This window comes from Falco rusticolus, chromosome 11 (genome assembly GCF_015220075.1).
Source record: "Falco rusticolus isolate bFalRus1 chromosome 11, bFalRus1.pri, whole genome shotgun sequence".
In the NCBI taxonomy this organism is placed as follows: Eukaryota; Metazoa; Chordata; class Aves; order Falconiformes; family Falconidae; genus Falco; species Falco rusticolus.
In genome coordinates this window covers 19,881,952-19,908,674 of record NC_051197.1, presented here as the reverse complement: position 1 = coordinate 19,908,674, position 26,723 = coordinate 19,881,952, and the positions used below count along the sequence as shown (strand labels likewise).

Below are 26,723 nucleotides of genomic sequence, written 5' to 3'. Positions count from 1 at the left end.
AGCCCTGGCTGTTCTCGTTAGAGGCCGTGCAGCGGTGGAGCTTTAAGCTGAGCTGAGCCACAGCACCACAGCACGGAACAACCTCCTGGCTGCCCCGCGAGTCCCTGCGGGCGGTTACGGCCCTGCGGGGTCCCACCGCAAGGCTTCTCCCAGAGCCCCGCCGGCTGCAGCCGGAGCTGGGCCAGGCGCCCGTTCCTGAGGGTTTTTGCTATGAAATGGGAGCACAGACCGGTTAGTTATTTCTGGGGGGCACCGAGCAGGCGGCTAGGTGGGCCACGGGCCGGCTTACAGGCTGCTGCTCCTCACCCAACGCATCCCAGCAGCACATCACCTCCTGATTACTTTTTTTCGAATTAGTTACCAGTTAGCTATATTGAAAGGTGACTGTGCGAGGGAGCACAGGGCTGTGTGCTACAGCGCGGCGCTCAGCGAGCCAAGCCCTTATCCGCACGGGCTTTCAGCAGCGGCTCCAGCGCCGCGCTCCCGGGGCCGGCCCCGCCGCCCCGCCGGTGGCACGGCCCGCAGGCCCGGGGGCTCCCGGCGCGGCCCGCCGCTGCGGGGAAGGGGTGACCGCACCGCAACCCGGGGCGCCGCCCCCCGGGGCTCCGTGCCCGCAGCGCGGTGCGGGGAGCCCGGGACGAGCCCGCCGCCCCGCTCCGCCTTCACCCGCTGCCACGGCTCCTGCACTTCGCCCCCCGCCCGACCCTTTTTTTGGCGACCTGCCGAAGCTCCCCGTGATTCTGTAACCTTTGGAAGGAATTTCAAACGTCGCTCCGGCCGCCACGCAGCGCAGGGTCGCTGCTTGCCTGCGCGGCGGCGGCTCCCGCACCAGCCCCTCCCGCCGGCCGCCCCTCGGGCCGCGGCCCCGGGCCCCCTCCCCGGCGGCCGGCCGGAGCCCCCCGCTCCCGCACGGTCGGGGGCGGGCTGAGGGAACGCATCGCCCCGCGGCGGACAGCCACCGCCGGCCTCCCCGCTCCCCAGCCGCTCTGCCGGCGCTGTCATCCCGGCCCGGCGGGGGCTTCCCACCGCGCACCGGCAGCTCGCCAGCCGGGGCCGGGGGTCCCTCGGGAGCGGCCGGGCAGCGCCGGGCCGGGGCCGCCGGTCCCTCACTCAGACACCCACCCCCGCTCCCCGCGGGGGCGGCGCATTCCGCGGCATCTGCCGGCGGCGGCCCTCGGTGGCAGCGGATTCCTTCCCGCTGACGTTCCCCCGCTCCGCCGCGCTCCGCTCCCCGCCCCGGCCGGACCCCCCGGGCGGCACCCGGCGGCGGGCGGGGCGGGGCGGGGCCGGGCGGGGCCAGCGCCCCTCCCCCCGAGCGCGCACCACCACCCCCCCCCCCCTCCCAGGCGGGCCGGGAGGGGCCGCCGCAGCCCCGCGCCCCGATTGGCGCGCGGGCGGCCCCACGGCCGCGGGGAGGGCGGCGGGGCCGGGCCGTAAGGGAGGGACTAGAACTTTCCGCGGCCGCGGGCGGACTGTCGCCTCAGCCCGGAGCCGCCAGCGCCTGCGACCAGCGCCCCCAGGCAGCGGGGACACCGCCGACATGACCCACTTCAACAAGGGGCCCTCCTACGGGCTCTCCGCCGAGGTCAAGAACAAGGTACGGGCGGCGGCGGCGGCGCGGGGCTCGGCCGGGCTTTGTCTGCACCGGGCCGGCGGGGGCGCGGCGCGGCGCGAGGCTGGGCTGCCCCGGCGGGGGTGCGGGGGCGCGCGCGCCCCGCGCGGTGGCGGCACGAGAAGGACGCGGCCGCCGCCGGCCCCGGGACGGTGCTGTCCCCCGCCGCACCGCTCGGGAAACTTGCCGCCGCGGCGGGGAGCGGGCCCGTGTGCGGAGCCGCGATTCGCGCCGCGCCCCGCGCTGCCGCCCGGGCTGCACCTGCCCGCGCCGGCAGCCGTCGCGCGGGACGTCCCGCTCGCCTCCGCGGGCGCCTCGCTCTCCTCTCGCCGGAGCCCCACGCCGTGCCGCGGCCGGCGGGCGCGGGCGGTGGCGGAGGGCGCAGCCGGCCCGCGCCGAGCGGAGCGGATGAGGCGCGCGGCGCGTCGCGGCCCCCCGCGCGGCACATTCCAGCCGCATGACATCATGGGCACGGGCGGCGCGCGGCCAATCGGCGCGGGCCCCGCACAGGCCGCGCATTGTCTGCCCGGCACGGCCCCGCCCCGCCCCGCCCGGCGGGGGCACACAAAGGCGCGCGGGGGCGCCCGGCCGCGCGCTGGGGCGGGGGGTGGGTGGCGCGCTCGGGGTCCCCGGCCCGGGGGGGGCTCCCCCACCGATAGCCGGCTCGCGGCAGCACCGGTGCGTTGGTTCGGAACAGCAGCCGAGCCGCCGCTGCCCGGGGGACGGGCGCCTTCCCCGCGTTGCTTTGCTGAGTCGCTCTGACTTGTCTTTGCTTTTTCTCGTGTTCCGGGGAGCAAAAAGCGCTCGTGTTTGCGTCCTGTTACACAGACTCGTTACCTTGCAGCGAGCAGTTACCCGGTAAGAGGAAAAAAACCTTTGCAATAAAAGTTACACCGGTAAACAAGTAGGGATGAGTTGGCGCACTGCATCATTATTCACAGCCTCAGATTCTAAACGTGGTGTTTAATAACTGGTTACTTCACGCACATGTCTGGTTTCAGGCTTCAGCAAATCCCCAAATCCCGTGTTACTTGTGGCTGAGTAGAAGGGGGAAGAGGGAGGAAAAGTAGTTCACTTTAAACATTGTAATTTATGTAGAAGGTCTGAATTAGCATGTTGGTAGACCTTATAAAATACACTCTTACTTTCCTTACTGACTTTCTCAGGATGGTTGTGGGATTCTGCTGCAAAGTTTGATGACGTCACGTAACCAAATGTCTTCCAGAGCGATTGCTTCCAACATCTAAACCTAGTGATTTTACCTATACTATTACAATCTAAAAAAAAAAGGCAATCAAACATACGTTGAGTATTATTGTATCTGAATTAGGAAGCCAGTAAATACTCTCCTACTTTAAAAAATACTGACAGAAGCACGTAGGCTTAACAGTGATGCCTTTGTGGGAACAAGGTGGAAAGAAGTTCTTTGTTCTTTCTTTCAGTTTATTATTGTCATCAGCTTCCTTAGGGCCTCCTGAGAGGAACTGTTCCAAGCCCGTGTGTTAACAGAGTGTTTGAAACTGGTGTGTCTCACACCCTTATGCAAAGGGCCCTTCTACTTTATCTTACTCAGTGTCTGTTATTTCACTCACTTGGTCTGCTTTCTTCAGTGCAAATACTGCAGAGGGATGGATGTTCTGTGGCAGCTTCAGTTTACTTGTATGCAGGCTTCTGCTGCAGTCCTTGGAAATGTCAGTGCAGCTGTGCCATAAAAAAATATTCAAATATGCCAGACAAATTAACTCATCTCCTTTAAAAAAAACAAGCAAACAACAACAAAGAAACCCCACCAACCAAGAATAAAAACTTCCGCAAAAGATACAGCTTTGAACTATGAGAACATTGCTCTTACTGTAGGAGATCAAATTTCAAAGCAGTTATGTTACAGATAGATTGTGTACCTCCTATGTAGTATCTTGCATGGGTCTGTGCATTAGATATGTTTCTGTTTCTCTGTAATCCTAGAGGATCCGAGAGTATTGTCTCTTTGTAAAGATCAGAAAATCTTTTTTCCAGATCCTTCTGTCTCATAAAGATTTGAAGAACAACATCTAGTTTCCAACTCTTGGTGGATCATTTTTTGGTACTGATCTTAATCATGCTTTCTAAAACACTGACCTTTGTGCAAACTATTGTGTTACAGGTTGGTTGTTTTTTTTCTAATGTGGCATTGGTGTAGTTTTTGTAAGCAGCTGTGGTACTTCCCTGCTTGAATGATGGTGAATGTTAGATATCCTTGTTTGAAATTTTCAGTGCTAATCCCCAAGCAGTGTTTTTCTGCAGAAAACAGATGTGTTGATAGCTACACTGCCTGAGGGCCCAGCTGTGCTGGATAGAAAACTCTCTTGGTTTTGGTTTCTATTCTCTATTTTCTCATGTGGCATTGTATTAATGTTCAGAGAGACCTTTTGTTTGCTACGGTATTTGAATAGATGAATATACCATGTCCTGATGCTTTATAAAAAAAAATTGCTTCTTTGGTATTCAGGATTCTGTCAAAGCTTAAAATCTTTTAGTTTGGTGTTTTGGCTTTTTTTTTTTTCCTTTCATTTTCTTTTCTTTTCCTTTTTTTTTTTTCCTTGTTGAGGTTCCACCCTTCTTTTGTTTTGCTCCTTACCTTAGTTCACACGGATAAGGTGTCTGGTTCTATTATAGTTCTCTTTGCTCATTCCTGCAAAGAAAGGATGGAATTGGTGTACTGTTCCCAGCTGTAAGGAAACTTGTCTGCATGAGAAATGTGTAGGTAGTCAAACTAGTGTAATCCTTTTGAAGCTGATTCCCTGTTTACTTGAGATCACAGAAGATATTTGATCCAAAACAAATATTCAGTGAGGAGCCCTTTAAGCTGATTGAAATGAACAGTTTCTTATACAAGCAATAAATAATTTTCTTCTTAAGCAATTTCTGCAGTACATGAGGTCAGCATAGCTTGAGATGGTGACACAATCAGATAAAGCTACAAACTGATGTTATATTTGTCTCTTATTTACAACTGAGGTAGGTAAGAAATCAGCAGAAATTTCTGCTCTATTGTCTCACTGTGTAAGGTGTGGGAGCAAACTGGAATGCCGGGCAGGAGTAGGAGAGGTTCCAGTTCATTCAGCTGCTTCCTCATGACTCCACCCTTCCCATGGAAATGGTATTTGTATTGGGCAGGCATTTATCTTCTCCCTGCTCTTATGTTTGATGAACTGCCCGTTTCACCTTCGTGCGAAAGGAAGGATCGGCGGAAATACGGTCTGTGTGGGGAGTTAAAGGTTCCACAGCCTTTGGCTATCTTGTGTCTTGACTCTAGTCTCTGACCTTCCTTCCATGCTGTCCTCTGCTGGGAAGCTGGCACAGGTCAGTACTGTTTCCCAAACTTTTTTTTTAAAGACAGCAGAGTAACTGAGGTTAGTCTGTCCTTGCAGCTGGCACCCTGAAAGTGAAGTGGTAGGGACGTGGGAAAGCAAGGGAAACAAACTTTCCAAACTGGAGGCTGTTAGACAAATGAAGCCTGTAAACAAAATATCTCCTATTTTGCAAGCGTGCAGGAGGGCAGCAGTACTTCCTGCTTTCCTTCTCGAGGGCAAATAGGGATTGATGAAGAAGAATTGAAGTCTCTGTGAATAACGCTAACCAGTCCTAGGTATGATGACTGTGTTCCTCCTGAAACTGCCGAGGAGAAAATTATTGTACTGTCTTTCACTTGCTACAGGCCAAATAAACGGAGTTAATTGCTTTGTCCAGAAATTACTCTTTTATGAGTATTCTTAACAGGGAACCAGATTCAAATAATTAACTTTCAGAATTTTTAATTAGTGATTTAATAGCTAGATGAAGTTTTGGCTGCCTGTTGTCAGACTATTAGGGCCTCTCGTTCCTCTTTCTCACCCTTCCTTTCAGAACAGTAATAATACCTTTTTCCTTCTTAAAATGTAGCTGTTCCTACTCTATACTTGTTTTACCCTTCTGTACTCCCTGTAGGCTGGTTTCCTTTAGCAAACTTGTAGGTTTGCTCATTGAATTTTATGAACCTTAGGTAAGCATCCTTGCTGCTAATAAAGTGTATTTCTATTAATGTTGTCTGAAATGATGTAATAAAAATAGAGATTGTGTTGGATAAAGGCAATGAAAACAGACTTTGAGAGCACAGGTGGATATCTTCTTTAATAATAACCGGCAGCATAGGATCTCTGCATTCCTATTCTCTTGTACGTAGATATATATAGCTTTTAAAAAAATGGTATCTTTCATTTCCAAGTTTTGAATTAAATTCAGTGTTTAGTTTAAAATAAAATCAGCTTGCTTAACCTTTTCCATTATACAAATCTTCGGTTTGTTGATGGAGAATAAATTAAAAATCCTGTATTTTGGTGCTGTCAGAGATATTGTTAAAGGGAAATAAACACTGAGATTTTACAAAGGGAATTCCAGAGGAAATAGCAGAAGGATTTTACAAAATCAAGCATTAAACCTCAGTTTGCTCCAATTAATGGTTTCTGATAGTTGATCACAGCCAAGTCATTTACTAGCTAAATACCAGTTTCCATGTGCATAGGACTGAAACTTTTCTTTTTGTGTCCAATTTCTGTATTTTTTTTCCAAATAACTGTGAATTTTTTTCCAGCTGGATCCAGGCTTTAGTAACAGATCTGCAGTTCAAATGAACAACATAATAACTTTGTCTTTTATATTTATTGTCTTCCAGAAGTCTCTCAGTATGTTAATCTTCAAGCATCCTGTTGTGTTTTGCTTTTTTTTAATAGCAGTTTTCAAACTTCCTTTATGATTGTAATACACATAGGTGAATGAATTGCTGAGTGAAAACTTCTGCTATAGGTTTAGTTATGGAATCTATCAACCAGATGCACAGAATGCATTCAGTTTAAGAGAATAGTACTTCATGGTACAGTTTTGACAACTGAGTCATAGCAAAGTTGTCTACAAAACATAAATATGACAGTGGAATAACTCCATAGCTAAACTTACAATTATTCAGTGTTTGGCACAATAACTACATGTATCTCTTAAAACACATTAGCGATATAAACAACGCAAACTTACATTTTCAGTAACTTGGGTTCAACAACGCTTCCTAGAAAATGGACCTGCTGCATGCTTCCCGCCACTTCGAAATCACGCAGTGTTTGTTTTCTGGGCAGAAGCCTCTTGGGCTTCTGAGCATGTGTTTGCTACCTTGATTGCAGAAAATGGAGTTCAGCCTTTCGCTGGAAATTTTGCGGAGGATTCTTTTTAAAGAAACCTAGTGAAACACTAGCTTTATTAAGCTGTAGTAAACTATTAATTTGTATTCTCCTGGCGTAAATTCCTGCGTGAAGGGTTCTTGTATTCATTGAGATGTGGTATTAATGCAGTAGCCTTAATCAATAGCTACATGTTTTGGTTAGGTTTTGTTTTTGAGAAAGATATTCCAGCAGTGGAGAACCTTAACTGCAGTGTGTCCATTCATCTTCATCCTTTACTGTCTACCTCAGTATGTCTGCTCTACCTCACGTGTCTAATCCATTTTCCTCCTTCACTGTTACTATTTCAGGACACGTCTGTATCGGGTATAGGTTTCCAATTCTGTGGCTACTTCAGTAGAAGTATTAATACTGCAGCAGTAATAAGTACACCTACTAACAGGTACAAACTGATGGTGGTGAAACCTATATAGCATTGTTCATACCTATGATAAATCTCTTTTTATGATAAGCAGAAGCAAGTAATTTGCCCTAGAAACACTTCCTTTGCCAGCAACTTGGATGTTAGCGCTTCAGCCATCTGCTTAAAGCCTCCTGTGTTTCAGCCAAGCACTGCCCATTCTGCGTGCTTGCCCAAGCCCACGGACAAGGAGAATTGCCTTCAGGAGCCCTTGCACAACCCCGCCAGGTAGACATACCCTGTATCCAGTTTCACTGGTCAGTAGTCCCCAAGTAGGTGAATTGAAACAGACCTGTGAAAGTGGCTACCCTAGTGACACCTGACAGTTGTTGCTGTAAACCACCGACACAGGAGTTAATTTCTTTTTCTCAATGGTCTAAATCCCCAGTAAACCTTGATATGTCATTGCCAGGTTGGCAGTTGTCTTTTGGAGTTCTCATGTGTCTCAAAACTGTCACTTGGAACAGTACACAGCCGTTTTTGAACTGCGAGACATATATCACTACCCCGTGTTAAGCCCTGTGCGAGGGATGTAATTTCCAGTTCTGTCTCCTGGCTTACACCACTTTTTCTAGAAGGAAGGTGATGAATGGCATGGCAAAGCCAGGATTAGCTACTGCTGCCTTATGAACATCAAAGCAGAGGTGGAGCACTGGACAGTCTGCTCCTGTGCACGTGTGAGGACAGCACGGACAGAAACTGCCAGCGCTGCTACCAGCAAAGCGCGGTGCCTAAGTAGATTAAGAGTGAGGATGTTTGCAGTGAACTTCTGTTAACTTCTGTTATGTTTAACCTTAGAAAGCACACTGTGTCTGCACTTCCAAATTTAAAGTACTTTCTGAGAATTTACAAAATGTATTATAGTGACCTTGTTTCTCGTGGATTGATAAATGTTTAGTAAAACTTTTTCTGGTGATAGATAAACATAGATAAACCTGCTGAGGTTAATGTTTAAGGATGTGGGGTAACTATCAAGTCTTGCATCCTTTACATGCAAGCTCACAGTATACCTCCTATGGCCAGAACACCTCTGAAGAAAGCAGTTTGACAGTCCTGACAATTAAATGGGATTAGTAGTCTCAGAAAAGAAAAAAATCAATTTGTATTACAGTCATGCTTGCTTGTTTAAAATGTACAAATGAATGTGCTTTTGCTGTGGTTTCAGAGTTTGATTTGGTTTAAAATTTAGATAAAAATACCTATTATATTCCTGTTGCTGAGTCAATGCCCTTAAAAGACAGACAGACGGATGCATGCATGCATGCATTGTTTTGTGATAATGGCACATCAGTGATTTTTTTCTTAACCTCAGCTTTTTTTGTATGAATTTGGAGGTGCTTTCTTGCCTCCAAATAATTTATAATTTGCCTTGAAGAATAAAGGATAGAAACTTCTTTGTACTCAGAATTGTTAACTTCTGTAGCTACATAACACCGTATACGCTGTGCATTTGACACATCCTTTTAAGGCAAACTTTGTAGAGATTCCCATCCCCTATGGAACTGTACAGGAAAGGCCTTCAGTAAAAGTGGGCTTGAGGCCAGGACACGTAGGGCAATTTGAAACAGATTTTTTCTAAGTGAGATCATGTGAAAATCCTTCTTTTTTTCTTTAAGAGGGACTCTTGCTTAAAAATGCTTTCTGTAAGTATCTGATTCTAAACAACTGTTAACTTGTATAGCTATATTCAGCAGCAAATGCTCTCTTTTGGGTAAATATTTTGATTTTGCAGTAATGCCTCAGAGTAACTTATGTTGTTTCTGTTTAGTGGGATTGAATTACAGTGTTTTTCTCAAAAGCAATTTTTACTTTCTTCAGGTGGGTGGTTCTTTGTTTGTCTTGTGTTTCTTTTCCTTAAAAAAACACAACCAAACAACTCCTCAACAAGCACCCCACCCCACTACCCCCCACAAACTAGTGCAGAATTTATTAAGTATTAGGAGGGGAGACAATTAAACTCCTTGTTGCTCATATAAAACAGTCCCTTACCTGAAGCAGGTATGAATCTGGATGTATGAATTATAAAGACTTGAAGGCATAAGTCACGCTGGAGGAGCTGGCAGTAAGAGGAGACCATTGCAGCGAGGCGTGAAGTGCTGCTGTCACAGCTGTGGTCCAGTGCCCTGTTTGGACTCTCACCAAACCTCCTTACCCAGTCCCAGCAGCTAGGCCAGGCGAGCTGTAAGCCTTGGGAGCCTGAACTTGCTCTGGTCACTGATCCTCGCTCGCTCCTGGAAACTGGACTTTAACCATTCAGTGCCTTTACTGCTTCCCTTCCAAGTGTTGATCTGGTCTTCCAGGGTCTAAACAGGATTTTTCTTTGGGACTTTATTTAGTCAGACATCCTTTGGATTATAGAGTAATCCTTAAGAGTATAGTGCAGTGAAACTGTATGTGGCTTGTACATACAGCCTTTGGGACTTGAAACACCAGGTCTTTTCCTAGATTTGGGCAAAACCTAAATGTTTCTGCAGTTCTTTGCTGTTCTGAAATGCTTTCATGAAGGTGGGTTCTGATCTACTGCAAGTCCTAGCTGGCTGAATTATAGATTGATTCTAAACAAATCATCCTACCTACCCTGCTTTGCATGTTTGGACCGTGACCCTTCCCAGAGTAAAACTGGATGTTACTACTATAAAAACGTTACTTTGCTTTCCTGCTAATAAAGTTTTCCTGTTATATTGCTTTCCTGTTTATATTTCCACTGCTACAGCCTCGTGTTTACGTAAGAGAGCATTATCTTAGTATTCCTGGTTTTGCTCAAATAAGAGTAATTTAATTCAAAAGTATTTTTCTGTTGTCCCTGATCAATTGACTTAAGTGCTAGAAGCCTTCCCCACAAAAGTTAAGGCATAACAGGCGCATGCATTTGGGAAGGGATTTGGCTATATTCAGATGTTCATGGGAAAGCCAGCTCTTACCTGCTGCTAGCATGGGCCCCACCAGAACATTCCCCTTCAGTGCAGAGAGTGGACGAAGCACGAGTCAGAGCTCACGCCAGCACACACCAAGCAGAAGGATGCGCTGGAACAGGACCCGCACTGCAGCTCCTGTTGACATTCCCACCGCCTGACCGGCCTGAGCTGCCACCGCTTTGGTTAACTTTGTAACGCTACGTGGGATCGGTTTGAAGTTACATTATATATCATATCTGAAAGTCAATGGTGTTAAGCCAATGAACCATGTATATAGTTCAGACACGTATCTAGTGTTCCAAGACTAAATGTTCTTTGCTTGTTTTTGCAAGAAGCTGTACCTTATCTTACTGACATCGCTGTATTAACCATGCCCCAATAAAAGCAAAAAGTAAAAGTAACTTTTTAAGAAAATAAGACTGTTGCTTTTTTCACTTGGTCTGTCTTGATAGCATCCTTTGTCGTTAATAAGGGATGGTACGAAAAACTTTGTGATACGGAATGGTACTTCTATTTGGAAGAATCTAGCAGTTTTTAATAAAATTATCTTTAATGTTTAATGTCACAGCTTTTTTTTGTTAAAGAACTGGTCTTTGGATGGATAGAAAATAATTAGAACAAAAAAATAACGAACAGAGTTCAGTCAAGGCACCTGAGCATTTTGTTCGACATGGAACCTTTAATTGAGGGTTGGGACCTCTCTCTCACACCATTTGCAATGCAGTATTGCCCACATGTTGCTGCCTGTGCATTTCAAACCTACAATGAATTCAGGTGTGCAGCGTAACGAGACTACAGATTACCTTGTGGTATCCTGAGTTTCGAATACAGTATATATGTGCAGCCCCTACCCACCCCTAGCAGTGCTAACTGTTCTTTCTGCTCATGCTTAATAGTTGAAAAGCATTGGTTTAGAAGTTACTAGTGGTTAATCAGAACCGCTTAAGAGTTTTACTCTTTCCTACTTTAACAGTAGTACTTTCTTTTGTACTCATTATAAACCTTAGTATAGAAAGCTTATGCCTTGATCTCTACATAACTTAAACTACATTTTCATTAGACAAAGAGCTGAGCTAAAAGTTTGTATAATCATAAGAGTTTTTTTACAAAAAAATCTGTCCAGCTGTCTGCTATGCAGATTTTATGATTTATGTAGAACTGTCTACAGGAGCTATGTAAATTTCAAATACTCCTCTTAGTTTTCCTTAGACTTTCTTCAGTAATCTTGTAAATTTCAATGTAGGCCTTTAGATAGGGATATTATTACAAAATCAAGTAAATATTTTCCAACGTGTTCATGGTCATCACTTTCTTTTTAACTATCACATGAACTGTAGATTGTATTTTTCTTTATAACTCTTTTCATGTGGTTAAAGCACAACTTGCTGGGGGGGGGGGGGCATATCCAAAATATTTTTGGATGATTCCTGGAATATAATTGACATTGTGCATCACCTACTGAACTTTAACCAGTCAGCAATATACCTGGGAAGGGAGGGGGCGAGATGGAGGGCAGGGAGCAGCAGAAGCAGATTATGTTTCGTTGCGTTCTTTGTGCTGAATGCATTCTTCCAATATTTTTTTTTTGGTGGTGGTGGTAAAGCAAAACAATAGTGTGAAGCAGCTGATAGGCAAGATCTTCTAAAGCTTAGGGCATGAAATCTGTGTTTCTTGTGCTTCTGCTAAGAAAACTGGGTATGGGTAAGATTACCTCAACCAGAAAAGCATGCTGTGTGTGAATTCAGAGACTTGATCTACTACCTGTATGAAAGATAAATCTAGGCAGACTTTGCTATCTAGTAGAAGCTAAGGAACTTCTCAAGAAATCACATCTTCCACCTAAATTACAAAAAATACAAATTGAATCATTTTGTGCAAGGCTGCAGAGGCGGCAAGAATATTCTTGAGAGAAATCTGTGTTTTCCTTATGAATACTTATCGCAGGCACCTCAGTTAGCCTGTTCAGCTGGTGTGAAGTTCATAGAATTTAATCAGAGCAGGCTGACAGGCAACGATACAGGGTCAGAGCTGCTGGTGGGTAGCAGCGAGTGCCATTAACTGGGACATGCCCATTACCTGGGCTCCTGCCACATCATCTGGGTTGTTTCTCATTCAAGCCTATGCCGGGGATTGTAAGCGGCAGTGAGCAGTCAAGTGGCTGAGCTTATTGGGTGGGGGCAAAAGAGGGGTGAAAGCAGCAGAGTCTTGAGGCTGACCTTTGAAACAAGTGCTGAGAAAGCACAACGTGGACTGTGCCTTTGCTGGAGAGGCAGAAGGAATGGGCACTTTGAGTACCATTTAGCAAAGCTTGCATCAACGGACTTCAGTTTAAGCTAACTTTTTTTGAGAGGTACGTTTGTGTTACTAGTTAGCTGCTTGCTGCTGTAAAACATAATTCCTGCTTTTGGTGTGTGAAGAGGGGTTGAAGAGAAGAAAAAAAGGTGTGGAGAAGCACTCTTGACTGAACAATGAGATTTTGTGGTCCTGTTTGGAAGGTGAAGTTGGAAGACTTGTCAACACAGCTGGCCTTGGGGAAAGGCTACAGAGTCACAATAGAGTTTGCTTGCGACATGACATATTTTAAAAGCTGTTCTATTGGGAAGAGAAATAACTGAACTTGAAAGAATCTATAATTTTCTGGATTGCTATAGCAGCAATAGATCAGAAAAGTATTCTTGGAATGATACAGGGATCATTGGTGTTAGTGTTTCTGTTTGCAGGCTCCACCTAGCCTTTGAGAACTACTGTTCCACCAAAGTTATAGTAGAAGTCATTACAGGAGATATTTGTTGGGTTAGCACTAGGAAAACTAGATTATTTATAGATTTTTGGGGGGGTTGCTGTTTATGCAGCAGATTGTTCTGTTAGATTTTATTTTTTTACCCCTCACAGAAAAAGAGCAAATAGACGTCACTGAAGTTTGTCAGCACAGCAGGTTACCCACATTTTCAGCACAGCACTCCATGCTGTTTCAGAAGACATCACGCCGAGTGATGTCGGACCCTACCCAGATCTGCTGTGTCATACAGAGCTATACTAGGGGCGAGTTTCAAAGCAAGGAGAATCTGTTCTCGTCGGGGAATAACAGGCTTTTGTGCATCAGGTTGGATCAACGGTGTCTTAGCAGAGAAAAAACTTCATATCCCAGTGATTTTTTCAAATGAAAACAGCAATGGCTTCAAATAATATGCAGTGACTATTGCTGAAATAATGTTCTGCGAAAAAATTTAAACTGTTCAGCAATCTACAGAGTAAAGACACAGTGCGAAGGGACTCGATATCAAGAAGTATCATGCATAGTGGCAAGACCAGAAGGTGCTACAGTTGAAGTGGAAGCTGATGACTAAGGAGAACGGGAGTTCTAAGCCAGAAAACTGTGACTGACAAGAAATGATGAACAAAAAATATGAGAAAAACTGCGAGAACGGATTTGAAAGGGGGGGCAAGGGATTTGCAGTAGTACAGCTGCAGAAAATGAGAGGGAACCAGTATTCAGTCCAAGGGCAGGCGTACATCCGAGTTGTTGGTGCACTCTGAGGGAAGAGATGGTATCATTTGCTTCTTGAATAGTTTGCAGGCTGTCACAAAATCGTACTGGACAGCCAGGGAGTAGAACTCTTAGTTCTTCCAGCTTGCTGATCTGGCAACAAATGCCATGCATGACTACAGGTATCGTACTTGTAAGATGACTTGGAAACTTTGAGGCATGGCTTGTTCTTCAGAATTTCAACTGGCGCCAATGGGAAGAGTGCCAGGAATTTTGGATTAATGCTTATCCATCCATCCTTTAAAGGTTGTAGCCTAAGTTTTGATTTACAGAGAAAACAGTGAGACGTTGGCAGGTTATCAATTATGCCATGCATAACAAAAAAAATACTGTTGAATATTAAGCCAAATGGATACAGCTGTAAAATTTTTGTGCTAAGTAGTGTAGTGGGATATAGTGAGTTCTTTGAATATTGACCTTAACACAGTGTGTTCTCTGCCTTTCTGTACAACAGTCCTTTATGACAGAAAAAAAAAACCCACGTTCAAATACCAGGGCATACTTAATGGTGGCTTTCAGTTTTTGAAGTCCTTTCCTTAGGTTTTCATCTGGATTTTTAAATTCCCTTTACCTTTGGGTTTCTCGTACACAAACACGTCTCATCTGACGTTTGCTTTTGCATGCAGTCCTGGTCAACATACATGAGATTAGCAGGGAATTTTAATTTGTACTTATGATGAAAGCTGAAATGGCAAGAAGTTCCACTTGACAATAACCTTGGTACCCTGTCACTCCTCCTTCTCACCCACTTTCAGTAAAAACCAAACTCTTGTGTTTTCCCACTGTCTTAGGTTCTCTGTCTCAACTTTAAGGGTATGCTATTTATTTATTCTGTGATTAAATAACCACTCTGCTGGCAGACAGAACTGTTCTGCAGAAAAATACTGATAATGTCCTTGTCAGTCTCCCTCACCTCTAAAGCTGAAGATAAGATATGTACAATAATCTATTTACAACACCATAGAATTTTAACCAGGAAGTTTTAACTCTGTTGTATAATTTAAAAAAAATAATCTAGAAACCCTTTCTTCCTGCTCACTTCAAGAACACTTACTGTTCTGTGCCTTTTTCTTGGTCATTCACATAACCAGTAAGCTCTTAGCACATTTTTGGCCCAGATGTTTTGCTGTGTACATTTTACATGTGAGATCCAGAACTGCGTTCTGCAACAGCAGGTGATGAACAGAACGGGGCAGCTCAGGTGCCAGTAGCTGGAATTCTGGTGAATAATAAGGGACTGGCTGTGTAGTCTGCCTCACTCCCACTTCTGAGGAGTAAGGGCTTCCAAGGGCTTCTGCCTTGATACCAGGAGATAATGATGCTTTCATCTTTCCCCATACTATCATAAAGCCTTAAAAAGGGGAGGAGAAAGATCTCATCACAAACTAGTGCTAAGCAAATGATACAGACCTATCAGCAGTGATGTCTTTGGCCTCTGCAAGACAAATTGTTTCTGAGGGTAGTACTTATTTCAATGCAAAGGATGTTTGTAGGCACCACTGAAGCCATAAAGATTCAGTTTCACTCAGTTCCAAGTTGATAAAAGGTTGGTGAAAATGTATGTAACCCTCTTCATATACTGTCTTGGAGTAAAGTCCTGGCTATTTGTCTTGCTGTACTTGGCCCTGTACTTTGCTTACCACGGAGAACAGCAACACACAACATATTTTGCTGTACTTTTATGTGTATATAAATCTTAGGTTTTGTTGACAAACACAGTGCCTACGATAGAGTTGTTCACTTGCTTTGACAAGCACATGCTTTTATTGTTAAAACTTTTGACCAGATACTAGTTTCTTCAGATGGTTACTAGTACTTTAAATTTAGTGTGCTGCACGTTGAAACGTTTGACCCCTGCTGTGGAGGCATAAAGCCTGAAGCTTTAGTCAAGTTTCATCAGAACTAAGAAGTACCAGCTGTTACGGCATGATGAGTAACTTCAGAAGTTTTATCTTTTATACCTGCTTTTCAACTAAGTTTTCTGTTTGTTAGTCCCAGTGACTTAGAAAAAGCTATGCAGCGCGCTTTCTTGCAATACTGTTACAGTATTTTTCCAGAGCAGCAGCAATATAGACAGCTGAACTCTTAAAAGTGGAGATTTGGCATATGTGTAGCCCTTAGTGTACATTGTGTACTGTGTAATTTGGAAAAGATTAGTATAAAAGGACAATTGAAAGTCCATATGATATCATTTATGGTGTGAAATACTGTTTAACATCATCACTCAAACTTAACATGCTACAAGCGCACTGAGTAACTTCAAGGGACACAGACAGATCATTAAAGTTGGCCAGCAGAACCTCATTTGTTTCCAGGAATCCATACACTTGATAAAAACAGCGATGATTGCTGTTCTTGTAGGACGGATGGAGGGAGGGTTTTTACACTGCAAGAGGTCCCAGACAGGAAAGTCCTATGTGAACAGGACGAGATGGGAGAATCAGGGCTGCAGTTGCCAGAAGAATCAAGTTTAACCCAGGGATTCTAGCCTGAGGCATACTTTGGCATAAATGTATGTACATCAGCTTGTAATAGGCAAGTATTACAAACGCCTACTCTTCTCCTTTTCCTCCCACAACCTTAGATCACTTATAATTTTGACCAGTTGTATAAACTTCAGTTTCCTTTCAAAGATATTTCTATTAAATCTGTATCTCAAAGTAGCATTTACAACCTTATGTATCTTTCAAGATTTGTCAGAACAAAGAAATCAACAGTTAGCTTACTGCTATCTGTTTTTAAACTTGTATAAAATGTTTATATCCATTGCTACAAATTCATCTTTTTTAGTGTTCTGAAACTAGGTTTTTTCATGGCACTGACTATGTATACTTTGAATGAAGCTGCTTAGCTACCGCTTTCATCTTTAGTAGATGATGTTTTCTTTTGCTGTGGACTTGTAAGACTTAAGTATCTTCCATGAAAGTTCAGTACTTAAAAAGGATCAAATGTTGGCACGTTGATTAGGAGTAATGGAAAAAGCCTTTTTTTTTTTTTTTTTTTTTTCATTTATATCAAAGCTTCCAGCTTCCCCTTTAGATGTCTTTCAGAGTTGTTCCAGTTTTCCTTTGATTGCTATGTGGAAAATATGAAGTATTCACTAACTTAGTGTTACATAACTTCTGGTTGTGCCATTGGGAGTAAGAGAGGTAAGAGTTCAGAGCAAGTATAATGCCTTGCTCCTGGTAGCACATGATCTGTCACTGTCCCTGTTTAACCCCTTCTTGTCACATGTTTAAAACCAGATTCTAAAGTTTCCACACCTCTAGCTTTTCAGGTAGATGAAGCATAATTTTCAAAGAAACTATCACCACTCTTCACTTTCTGTAACCTAGTTTCCCAACAGGTCAGCAATCAAAACAAAAACTTTACCATACTTAAGGCAAACCACACAGTAGTGAAGACAATTTTGAAAACTAGCAGATCTAGTAGTAATGCTTTTAGTGGCAATAACACAAGTTTCCTCACATGTATAAGCGTTTTTTATTTCTTATCTTTAGATAAGCATGTAGTGATACTCCAAGTTTATTTAAAACCTTTTGAAAAACTCAAGATTTGAACACATGGCAAAGTACTCCAACATAAAGTAAATATTTTTCAGGAGAAGTGATAAAATTCCATCTGACTACTTCTCCAAGCTATGGGGGCAGCAATTCATATGGAAGGCACTTAGTATTAAGTGAGGAAAAATTTTGCCATTTTTTTCCCCTTTATGTGCTTGCCAAGAAAGATTAAAATAGCCACACTTGCAGAAGTCTTTAGGGTTCTGGCTCTTATTGGCTTCCATATTTACTTACTTTTCTTTTTTTTTTTAATATGGGGAGGGAAGAGATAGTGTGATCTTTAAAATTTCTCTCTTGGTGGCATGATCACAGACTCAATTTCCTCTTTAAAAAAAAATCATTACCAGTGCTTAAAAACAAATAAATTTTTAGAAAAATAAGTTGTAGAAAGACAAGTACAGTTGTATTTCAGACAATTCCAACTGCAGCATAGCTAAACTATGACTTAGAATAGTTGTTAAGCTACACTGAAACAGAAACTGCCTGAATTTTCAGAAAGCATAATGTTCGTACATTTCTAACTAACAAATTGCAGAAGAGATAAGCTTAAATCCCTCTGTGTATTCACATGCATCTTAGAATGGTGAATTTAATGTAGTGTGAACTGTCAACGTAAAAACAACCAGCCCAAGTTGTCTGCTGTCATCTAACTGGACTATCACAACATACCGAGTTCTGGCCTTCCTACAAATCCTGTTGTTTCAATTGAAGTGGTGTACAGAAGTACATTACCTACTGTATGTCTTGTCTGTCCACGTAACTTAAAATTTTGTGGGTGAGACCACTTTCATAAGATCTCTGTAGGTTCTCGAATGTGCAAGAGAAGTCTGATGCTATGTTTCAGTCTTTTGGGATTTTTCTTCTTGCACAGATACTTTCACACATAATAATAACTGACTTTGTTGTGTCTGAGATTGCAGGTTTTCTATAAGTTTAAACAAGCTAGGTGAGTTCTGCCAAAAGTTACTGGGGAGACAGATTTCAGGCTGCGATCACATAAGCCTTGTTTCCATAGGAAATAAAAATACTCATGAAAAGTAGTTTTAAGCTAATCACCAGGTTAGGAAGGAGAGAGATAACCAACTTCCCCATACACCGTTTTCAAGATCTTACCATTTCTGGTAGCCTCTCAAAAAAGGGGCTTTACTATCATTACTGTCACTATAAATGAAGAATGTCGTTGTGTTGGTTGCTTCTGGTTGCTAAACTTAAGGAAGGTGTAAGAGGGCTGTCTGTCACCCAAGAGACAAAATGAACTTCCTCTGGCTTTTCCAGTTTGCTTCTCATTTTAGCTATCTAATATCCAAAAGGTGTGATTACAAAAAACCCCATGACATTTTCCTTACACTAGGCAGGATTACGTGAGCTTTTTTCCTTTTTTCTTCAATGAGAAGAGGGCTGTCTTGATTCTTTTAGACTAGCTTTGGTCTGGGCACCAAGGTGCTTGTCATCTTGTGCACAATATCGCACTACATTTTACACCTTAACCCAGAGCTGAATAAGGGACTGGGTTAGGCCGTTATCCTGATCTGTAACTAAGGCACCATAGCACCACCATTCCAAACAGTCTAAGGAAAGTAAGTATTATTCAGGCAAGGTTTTGAAGTAAAGCCAGAGATACAGGAATTTTCCATTCTCCTTATAAGAAAAATTAAGGGAACAGAATACTGTAATTTTAAGTTTGGTCAGTCTGGAGTTGGGGATTACTGACACTAGCCAAAACATAGCAGTTGCCTCTACCCAAGTAATTCAGATAGGTTGAAATTATAATCTCCTGCAGTATAAATAGCTGCTAATATTTGGCCTTTCTGGGCTGAAGTCTGTGACTATATGTAAAAACTCTGAAATTTACATTTTGGTCTGAATGTGAATGCCTTTACATGCGTTTCTTGTTAGGAATTTATTTGCAAGCGACTGGTGGTAGCTGAGCTCATTTTCTATCGGTTAGAAAAGTACATTCTGTGCTTGCCTGTCAGGTTTCTCACAGTAGCTCCCTCGTCCCCCATCTTGCTCGCTGACCCATGCGGGACAACTTTTAATGAAGGTGGAAAAGCGTTGCCAGCCTCCCTGCCAGTGGAGGTTATTTATGCCATACAATCTTGTGCTCAGATAACTTGTTTTGTCTGTAGAAAAAGTAGCAATGCTGTTGGCGATATAATCCCCTTTCTCCCCCTCGCCAGCGTGGATAAGTATTGCGAAGGTAACAGCTTTGGTCTGAAGGAGGTTTGAGCTGCTTCTGTGCGTCTTCAGGGGAGGGCTGCGAAGGGCAGAGTGCAGCATGAACCCCATTAGGTGCCGGCATCGTTAAAGTTTACTGGGTTTAAGCATTCTGTTCACATGCGTTGGTTTCTAGCATCTGAAGTGTAAACTGACACACCAAGTAGTGAAGTCTGAACGTACAGAAAAGGAGTTTTTAACTTGCCTTGCTAGCAGCTGTGGGTCTCTGATGCATTTAACTTCAAAGATCATTGCAGGTTTTCTCTCTTTGCAATTAAGACATGAGATCACAGTTTATTCTGTTAAGAGTCTTCCAGCAAGGACAAAGAAAAGAAATAGCAGGCATACTAAAGATGAAGTTTTAAAAAGCCACACACGCAACTCCCAGAATCTCCAGCGAGAGAACTCTTAATGTTGTAGCAACAAGGGCAAAACTTACTCTGTCATCTCCATTAATCACAATCTAGCTAAAAAAGCAAACCCACTGTAATCTTCAGCTTAATAACTTCAAATCTATTATAAAAGTTCCCATGTAGAAATCTACATCCGAGCTATAGTACTGATGGCATGGCAATTCAGCATTCTTTTTCACTTTTTTAATTCTTGCTGAAGTATAACTTGGATAGAATAGTTTTTCAAAAAAGTCATTGTTCCTCTGCCACTGTCAAAAGACTATTTGCAGACTCCCAACAATTCCTATAGTAGGAGGAACTGTTGAACGCTTCACAGCACTGTTTGCAAATAAACATTTGGAAAAGCCATAAACATTAGAGTAGAAGGGATAAAAGACCTATATTTGTACTCTGATATTTAAAATCCATCAACAACATTACTGGATAAATGCTATAGCATACTCTTCAAAATGGATTTGTGTGTGGGGGTGGGGAAGAGTTGCAATTTTCTTTTGTGAAGTAACTTTACAACTGCTTGTGTTACAGATTGCCTTGAAATATGACCCCCAGATAGAAGAAGACCTGCGTAACTGGATAGAAGAGGTGACAGGGCTGAGCATTGGTGCAAACTTTCAACTGGGATTAAAAGATGGCATAATCTTATGCGAGTAAGCATTTATTAAGTAACCTTATTTTTAGCACCTTTCAACTTCTGAGGAACTAAAGAGGGACTTTCTGAAGACTTCCTTTCAAACACATCAACAATAATAGTCAGACAGCTGACAGTAGGGTGGGAGACAGCTTCTTTGAAATTGGAAAAGAATGAAAACTTCAATCTCCTTTATATTTCAAAGATTTCTAAATGTGTCTAAATTTAATGGAAAAGCTCTTTTCTGTAATAATCAAATGGCACACAAAAGTTCTTACAGTCTGTTAGACTTGTTAGACCTGAGATCTGAGCTAGGTACGCTGTATAAACCAAAAAAACTAACAGTTTTGATGAAACTAATGCAACTAATAAAGCATGAGTGAAAGTATTATATAATGCCTGCACAGATGGTATAAGGATGAGATTTATTGTTTAAGCATTTCCCTTTTTTTCACCTCCCCAGGCTTATAAATAAGCTGCAGCCAGGATCAGTGAAGAAAATTAATCAATCAAAACTAAATTGGCACCAGGTAAAACAAAAAAAACAACCCCAAAACTACACCTCTAACCCCTCCAACCCCCCAAACAGTTCTTTTGTTCTGTATTAACAAATTTGCTGTGAATATGGTACACCTTAAATCTTAATAGCACCAAGTTTTGTATGTGATAGGTACACAAGAGCTGAGGATGCTGTGTACATGAACCGTGGTTAACAGAAAGAACTACAGCTGAGATGGCTTATAAATGGCAGTTGAGTCTACATATTTAGCAGTAGTGCCTTAGCTGTTAGGTGAAATTTCAGATGGAAAACCAACAGAGCTCTATAGTGAGGCCTTTTTTCAAGTTTAAAAAAAGCCGTTAACTTTTTTATTAAATCACAACTGGAGTTTTCCATCCAGGCAGTAATGCAGGGTGTTAGGTCAACAGCTTGCCTGTACCTGGACATCGCTGTATGAAGTGTCTTCCTGAGAAAGCAGCTGGAGAGGATGGGGAGGGAAAGGACCTGAACAGTCTCGGGAGATGTGGTTGTGTAACAGAACTCAGAAAACAATATGGTGCAAACTACAGTATGTATTTTATTTCAGTATATCTAGATTTGCTTTCTTACGAGTGCTCTGTTGAGCACTTCCCCCCTGCCCAGGGACTATCAAAGGAAACATACATTTAGAACAAGCTGTGGAGGGGTTGCTGGTTGGAGTTGACTGCCTTTACTGTTGCTAGGTCTAGCTTAATAGTGCTGTATCAGCCTCTTGGCTTTATTGGCATTGAAGACTTCTAAATACAGTGGAGGATTGCGTTGTTGTTTCTTTTTAAAGGTTTAATACCTCTAAAGGCTCCAGAAGGAAAGATGAGATTCAGCTCCATATTGCTTTCTAATTTCTACAGCGCAGTACTAAAAGGTGCTAATAAACCCCAAAAGCTTACTTGAATTTGTGCTAGGAGGTGAGCAACAAAATGCCTTCAAACCAAGTTAAATGTTCATACTATCCACATAGTTATGTCTTTATTTTACTCAAAATTATCAGTTGCTCAAGTCAAATGCCATGGATGCTATGTCAGATTTTGCAGTTTGAAGCAGATTTTAGATCAGGAGTTCTTTTGGAAGGGAGGTAGTTGAGGCAGTTTTGTCATCAAAGCCCCCTCTAACAAAGTATGTGATACTGATGGAGAGATGCCAGGCTAGATAAATCTTTAGATTGATTTCCGGAGTCAGTATTAAAACTAATAAAAAAAAATAATCTCAGACTTCCTACCAGTCACTCAGCCATGCGAGCTGTGATGTCCATTTTGCACAAGGCAAAGAACTTGCGTAGAACAAGCAAAACAAACAAAGGAACCAACACCAGAAAGCATTAAAATTACTTAGTTTCTGAATTGAAACACTGACTAGAAAACTGGCTTTTGTTTCTGTTTAGCTGGAGAACATTGGGAATTTTATCAAAGCCATCCAACTCTATGGCATGAAGCCACATGACATTTTTGAAGCAAATGATCTTTTTGAAAACGGAAATATGACTCAAGTACAGACTACTCTAGTGGCGCTAGCAGGTCTGGTAAGTATTTGTACCACTGGAATTGGCACAAATCCACATGCCAGTCCAGGTGCACTCTTACCACTCATGTAAATACCGAGAGCAGCATGCAGCCTGTCAGGAAGGGATAGATACCGCTGTGCGTCTGAGATACTGCAGAGGTGGCACTTCAGAGGGCTGTGTCCTACCGCATGCCTCCAGGGAAGGTTTGGAGTTCAGAGTTAGGGATCTTGACTGCAGACGGCCTTGCTCCGGAGCTACATGTGCATTCACAGAATCTGGGAGGCTCACAGGAGAGCTCTGATCCTGCTGACAAAGATACTTGGGTAGCTTTGGAGTGTCACCTTCAAATGGGACAGGGAGCCGTTACCTTCTTTCACCCCTGACAGAGTTCCTCATGAGACATAAAGCTGCTTGTAGCATCACTTGAGAGCTCAGAGTCAGAGCCATAAAGCCAGTGTTCCAGTAGCAGAAAATATATTTTAAACACTGAATACTCTATTTTCCCTCTCCCTAAATAGGCAAAAACTAAAGGTTTTCATACTACAATTGATATTGGTGTCAAATATGCAGAGAAACAAGCACGAAGTTTTGATGCAGGAAAACTAAAAGCTGGTCAAAGTGTAATTGGCCTGCAGGTAAGTATGAAATTCAAGTTTGCAGTTAATCTGTTATATTTGAGAACAACTTTCTTGTTTTGATTAACTGATATCTTGTTTGTGCAAAACCAGCTGCAGAATTACCATATATTGTTATTATGGAAGGAGGTGTGAGGTTTTAATTCTTGTAAGCAGCTGACTGCTTTATAAGCTCAAGTGACTGCCTGGAAGGTTTTTCTGTTTGTTTTAAATCTGCAGTAAGAGTGATAAGGAGGAAAGGAACAGCTAATATTAGCATGTCACCTCTGTCCTCTAAAGTGGTTTCAAAGTAGGAGTCTTTGGATAGCTGAGCTCCTTATATGGTAGGAGCTTTATTTCTCTCCACTTTCCTTAATAGCCATAAAAGCCAAAATAACTAGTATAAAATCTTAAAATTCCTGTGGTGGAGAAGCTGTGGCAGTGCAGTTGGATCGTTACTGTTCAAGGTGAAAGTTAATTACTACATTTTGACACATACATCCGTTCTAATTACAGTGCAGTTGGGCAGATGCCAGTCACTGAAATGCCTTAGGATGACAGTTGCCTTTTGAAGCTCAGTGTGGAGAAAGGGTAATTTATTACAGGTGGTGGTCAAGCTACATGAGGTCAAGCTACAAGCAAATTACATGCACTGTAATTACTTTTTCCATCAGCCATCACAGTTACCAACTGTATTTGTTTCCTTAGACTGTGCTTGCTGTACAAATAAAAATTGCTTTTTCTGTCCACCTCTTCCTTCCCCTGTGATAAAGATGGGCACCAACAAGTGTGCCAGTCAGGCAGGCATGACTGCTTATGGAACGAGAAGACACCTCTATGATCCAAAAATGCAAACTGATAAGCCATTTGACCAGACGACAATTAGCCTACAGATGGGCACTAACAAAGGAGCCAGTCAGGTAAGCAGGACCGCGTGTGACACCGGCAGAGCAGATACACCTCTCAGCCGGCAGAGCCGGGCGGGATGGGAGAGCTGCGAATGGCGCACAGTAGCGGAATCTCAAACTGGCAGCAGCGAGAGGGTACAGTTCAGCTGTGCTTTTACTCTGTAATCGAAGAACTTTAATTTCTTATCGCTCACCAGTGTGTTCTGTGCTGAGTATCTTAAGGCATAAGAATGACCCGGTGCTTCTAGAATTTCCATCTAGCTGCGTTATACCAGAAGAAAACAGTAACTTCATTTCAAGTACTAACTAGAGAGAGGCAAAAAAAGAAATTGCTTCCTGGGCCCTACCTCAGTGTGAACACTTAGTATATTATGTCCAAAAGGGAAATTAAACTGGACCTTTCTGCAAGGACTTTCTTTTGTGATTTATCTTGCTAGGAAAGACTTGCTGCTGTGCTGTTTTGTTACACTTCATTTTCTACTGTCTAGCTCTCCCAGCAAGGTGTGCTAGTTATAATCATAAATCTAGTACTAATCACAGCTCCTGACCTTCTTACTGAACCTCTACAATCCTCTTTTATTAGGCTGGTATGCTGGCACCAGGTACCAGAAGAGACATCTACGATCAGAAGCACATATTACAACCTGTGGATAACTCAACTATTTCATTACAAATGGGTACCAACAAAGTAGCTTCACAGAAGGGAATGAGTGTGTATGGGCTTGGACGGCAAGTGTATGACCCCAAGTACTGTGCTGCACCAACAGAACCTGTCATTCATAACGGCAGCCAAGGAACAGGAACTAACGGGTCAGAAATCAGCGATAGCGATTATCAGGCAGAATACCCAGATGACTATCACGGAGAGTACCAAGATGACTATCAAAGAGATTACCATGGTCAGTACAGTGACCAGGGCATTGATTATTAGCTTTGCATCAAAAGTTCAGTATTAGTGCATTATTTTATTCAGTAAGAACGAAACTAGCCTTGTGGAATTGTTACCTGTCTCTCCTACACACTATGCTTAATGTACCTGAAGAAATATTGCCTTACATACATTCCTTTTTCCTTTCTCTACCCTTTCCCTGTCTAGTTGCCTTTAGTGCTGTAACACTTGTAGTCTACAGCATAAACAATAACTGCATATGAAGTAAAAGGAATACTGTGAAAGGGGGAGTGCTCTTGTACAGCCAGGTCGTCTGATAAGGAGCTATGCATTCTCACAATCTCTACTTAAGTAGGTATTTACATACCACATTAAGCCTTCATTTTACATATTTACAGCTTTTCTGTTTTACAGATGAGACAAAAGAATTTCATGCTTAAAGTTAAATGTGGTCTTTGCCAATTAAATCTAAGACATCACATTAGTGGTTTAAGTATCATTACTACGTTTCTAAGGTATTGTTTGCTAATGGTAAGTCCTGCATTAGACCTAAGTGCGCATCCGTGATTGTGTATCCATTCCATTATCAACACTGACCAAACTTAGAAATAGTTGTCTTACTAAAAAGGGAGCTTGTACAAAGTCTTGAGCCAACAGAAGTCCCATGATTGATGGTGCATTCACCTTTTATTGTGCCATAATATATCCATGTAGAAACGCTTTTTCTTCCTTGAACTGTATTTATTGCCACACTTCTCAAACTGATCCCAGTGTATTTTTATAAATAAATATTTTTTCTTAAAGGTATGTGGAAGATCTTGTCTCATTTGTTATGCTACCATTCTTAAAGATCAGGTGTCATAAAAACTATTCCCAAATCAGCATCACCTTTGCCTTTGTTAAGGGTAATGTAGAACTGCTGTCTGTTGCAGTTCGGGTTCTTTCTTGTCCATGGGATTTAATCTAACACCCTTGTAAAAATCTCCTGGGAATGAGTGACAGTGACTTAACAGGAAAGGAACGTAGCTCCTTTACAGCAGAGGTCACTTCCCCTCGACATGACTGTGAGGTTATGACCAGAGATCCTTAGCTGTTCCCTAAATCCCTGCCCTTTTCTCAAGGCAAATGAGGAACCGCACATACTTAACGCTGCGTCTGTTTCAGCCTGTACCCTTCACACCATCACTTTGAGAATTTCTGACACCCTTGCTTTTACAGTAAGTAAAGAGGTACCCCAGGCTTCGTGCCTGCTGGTCTGCAGTCTGAGCCTTCCATTACCAATAGCAAAACTTTATTGCTAAATGGAAAATGCTTTCTTCCTCACTATGGAGCGCAGACAGGCTGTACTAATTTACCTGGGCTGTTATTAACAGAAAAAAAGAGCATGCTATCAAGGGAGGCCACTGTTGCCGATCCTAACTTTTGTACAAAAATTAAAGGTACTTTGGAAGTATTTGATACAGATTAAGCTTATTTTACATTCACTATAAAATGTTTTATACTTGCAAGTTCTAGACTTGTGAAGGATACTTCCCTCAAGGCTAGAAATTGTGCTTTGCTCAATTACTGTCTGTTACCTTTGGGTGTTATGTGGTAGCCCGACTTTCAGCTGACCTATTTGTTGAGTAAGTCTTAAGCTTATTTATTTCACAGAATTTAAATTTGAAAGGACCCCTGGAGGTCACTGGTCCAAGCCTTGCATCTGAGGCAAGAGAATTACTACTAAGACATCTGT

General features: G+C 42.9%; 1 protein-coding gene across 1 annotated transcript; it reads left to right on the top strand.

Annotated features, from left to right (window-relative positions):
• Positions 1 to 1,431: 1,431 nt before the first annotated feature.
• On the top strand, positions 1,432 to 25,795 carry CNN3 (calponin 3). Its single transcript, XM_037403809.1, has 7 exons — positions 1,432 to 1,597; positions 20,439 to 20,560; positions 21,005 to 21,071; positions 22,458 to 22,595; positions 23,096 to 23,212; positions 23,965 to 24,111; positions 24,683 to 25,795. The coding sequence occupies exons 1-7, from the start codon at positions 1,541 to 1,543 to the stop codon at positions 25,028 to 25,030; spliced, it is 996 nt and encodes a 331-aa protein (XP_037259706.1). The 5' UTR covers positions 1,432 to 1,540; the 3' UTR covers positions 25,031 to 25,795.
• Positions 25,796 to 26,723: the final 928 nt, after the last annotated feature.

Bases quoted from the DNA above. Each gene is read 5' to 3' on its own strand.
- CNN3 (XM_037403809.1), top strand. From the start codon at position 1,541: ATGACCCACTTCAACAAGGGGCCCTCCTACGGGCTCTCCGCCGAGGTC. The intron at 22,596-23,095 runs GTAAGTATTTGT...CTCCCTAAATAG, and splicing joins TAGTGGCGCTAGCAGGTCTG to GCAAAAACTAAAGGTTTTCA. The intron at 23,213-23,964 runs GTAAGTATGAAA...CCTGTGATAAAG, and splicing joins AAAGTGTAATTGGCCTGCAG to ATGGGCACCAACAAGTGTGC.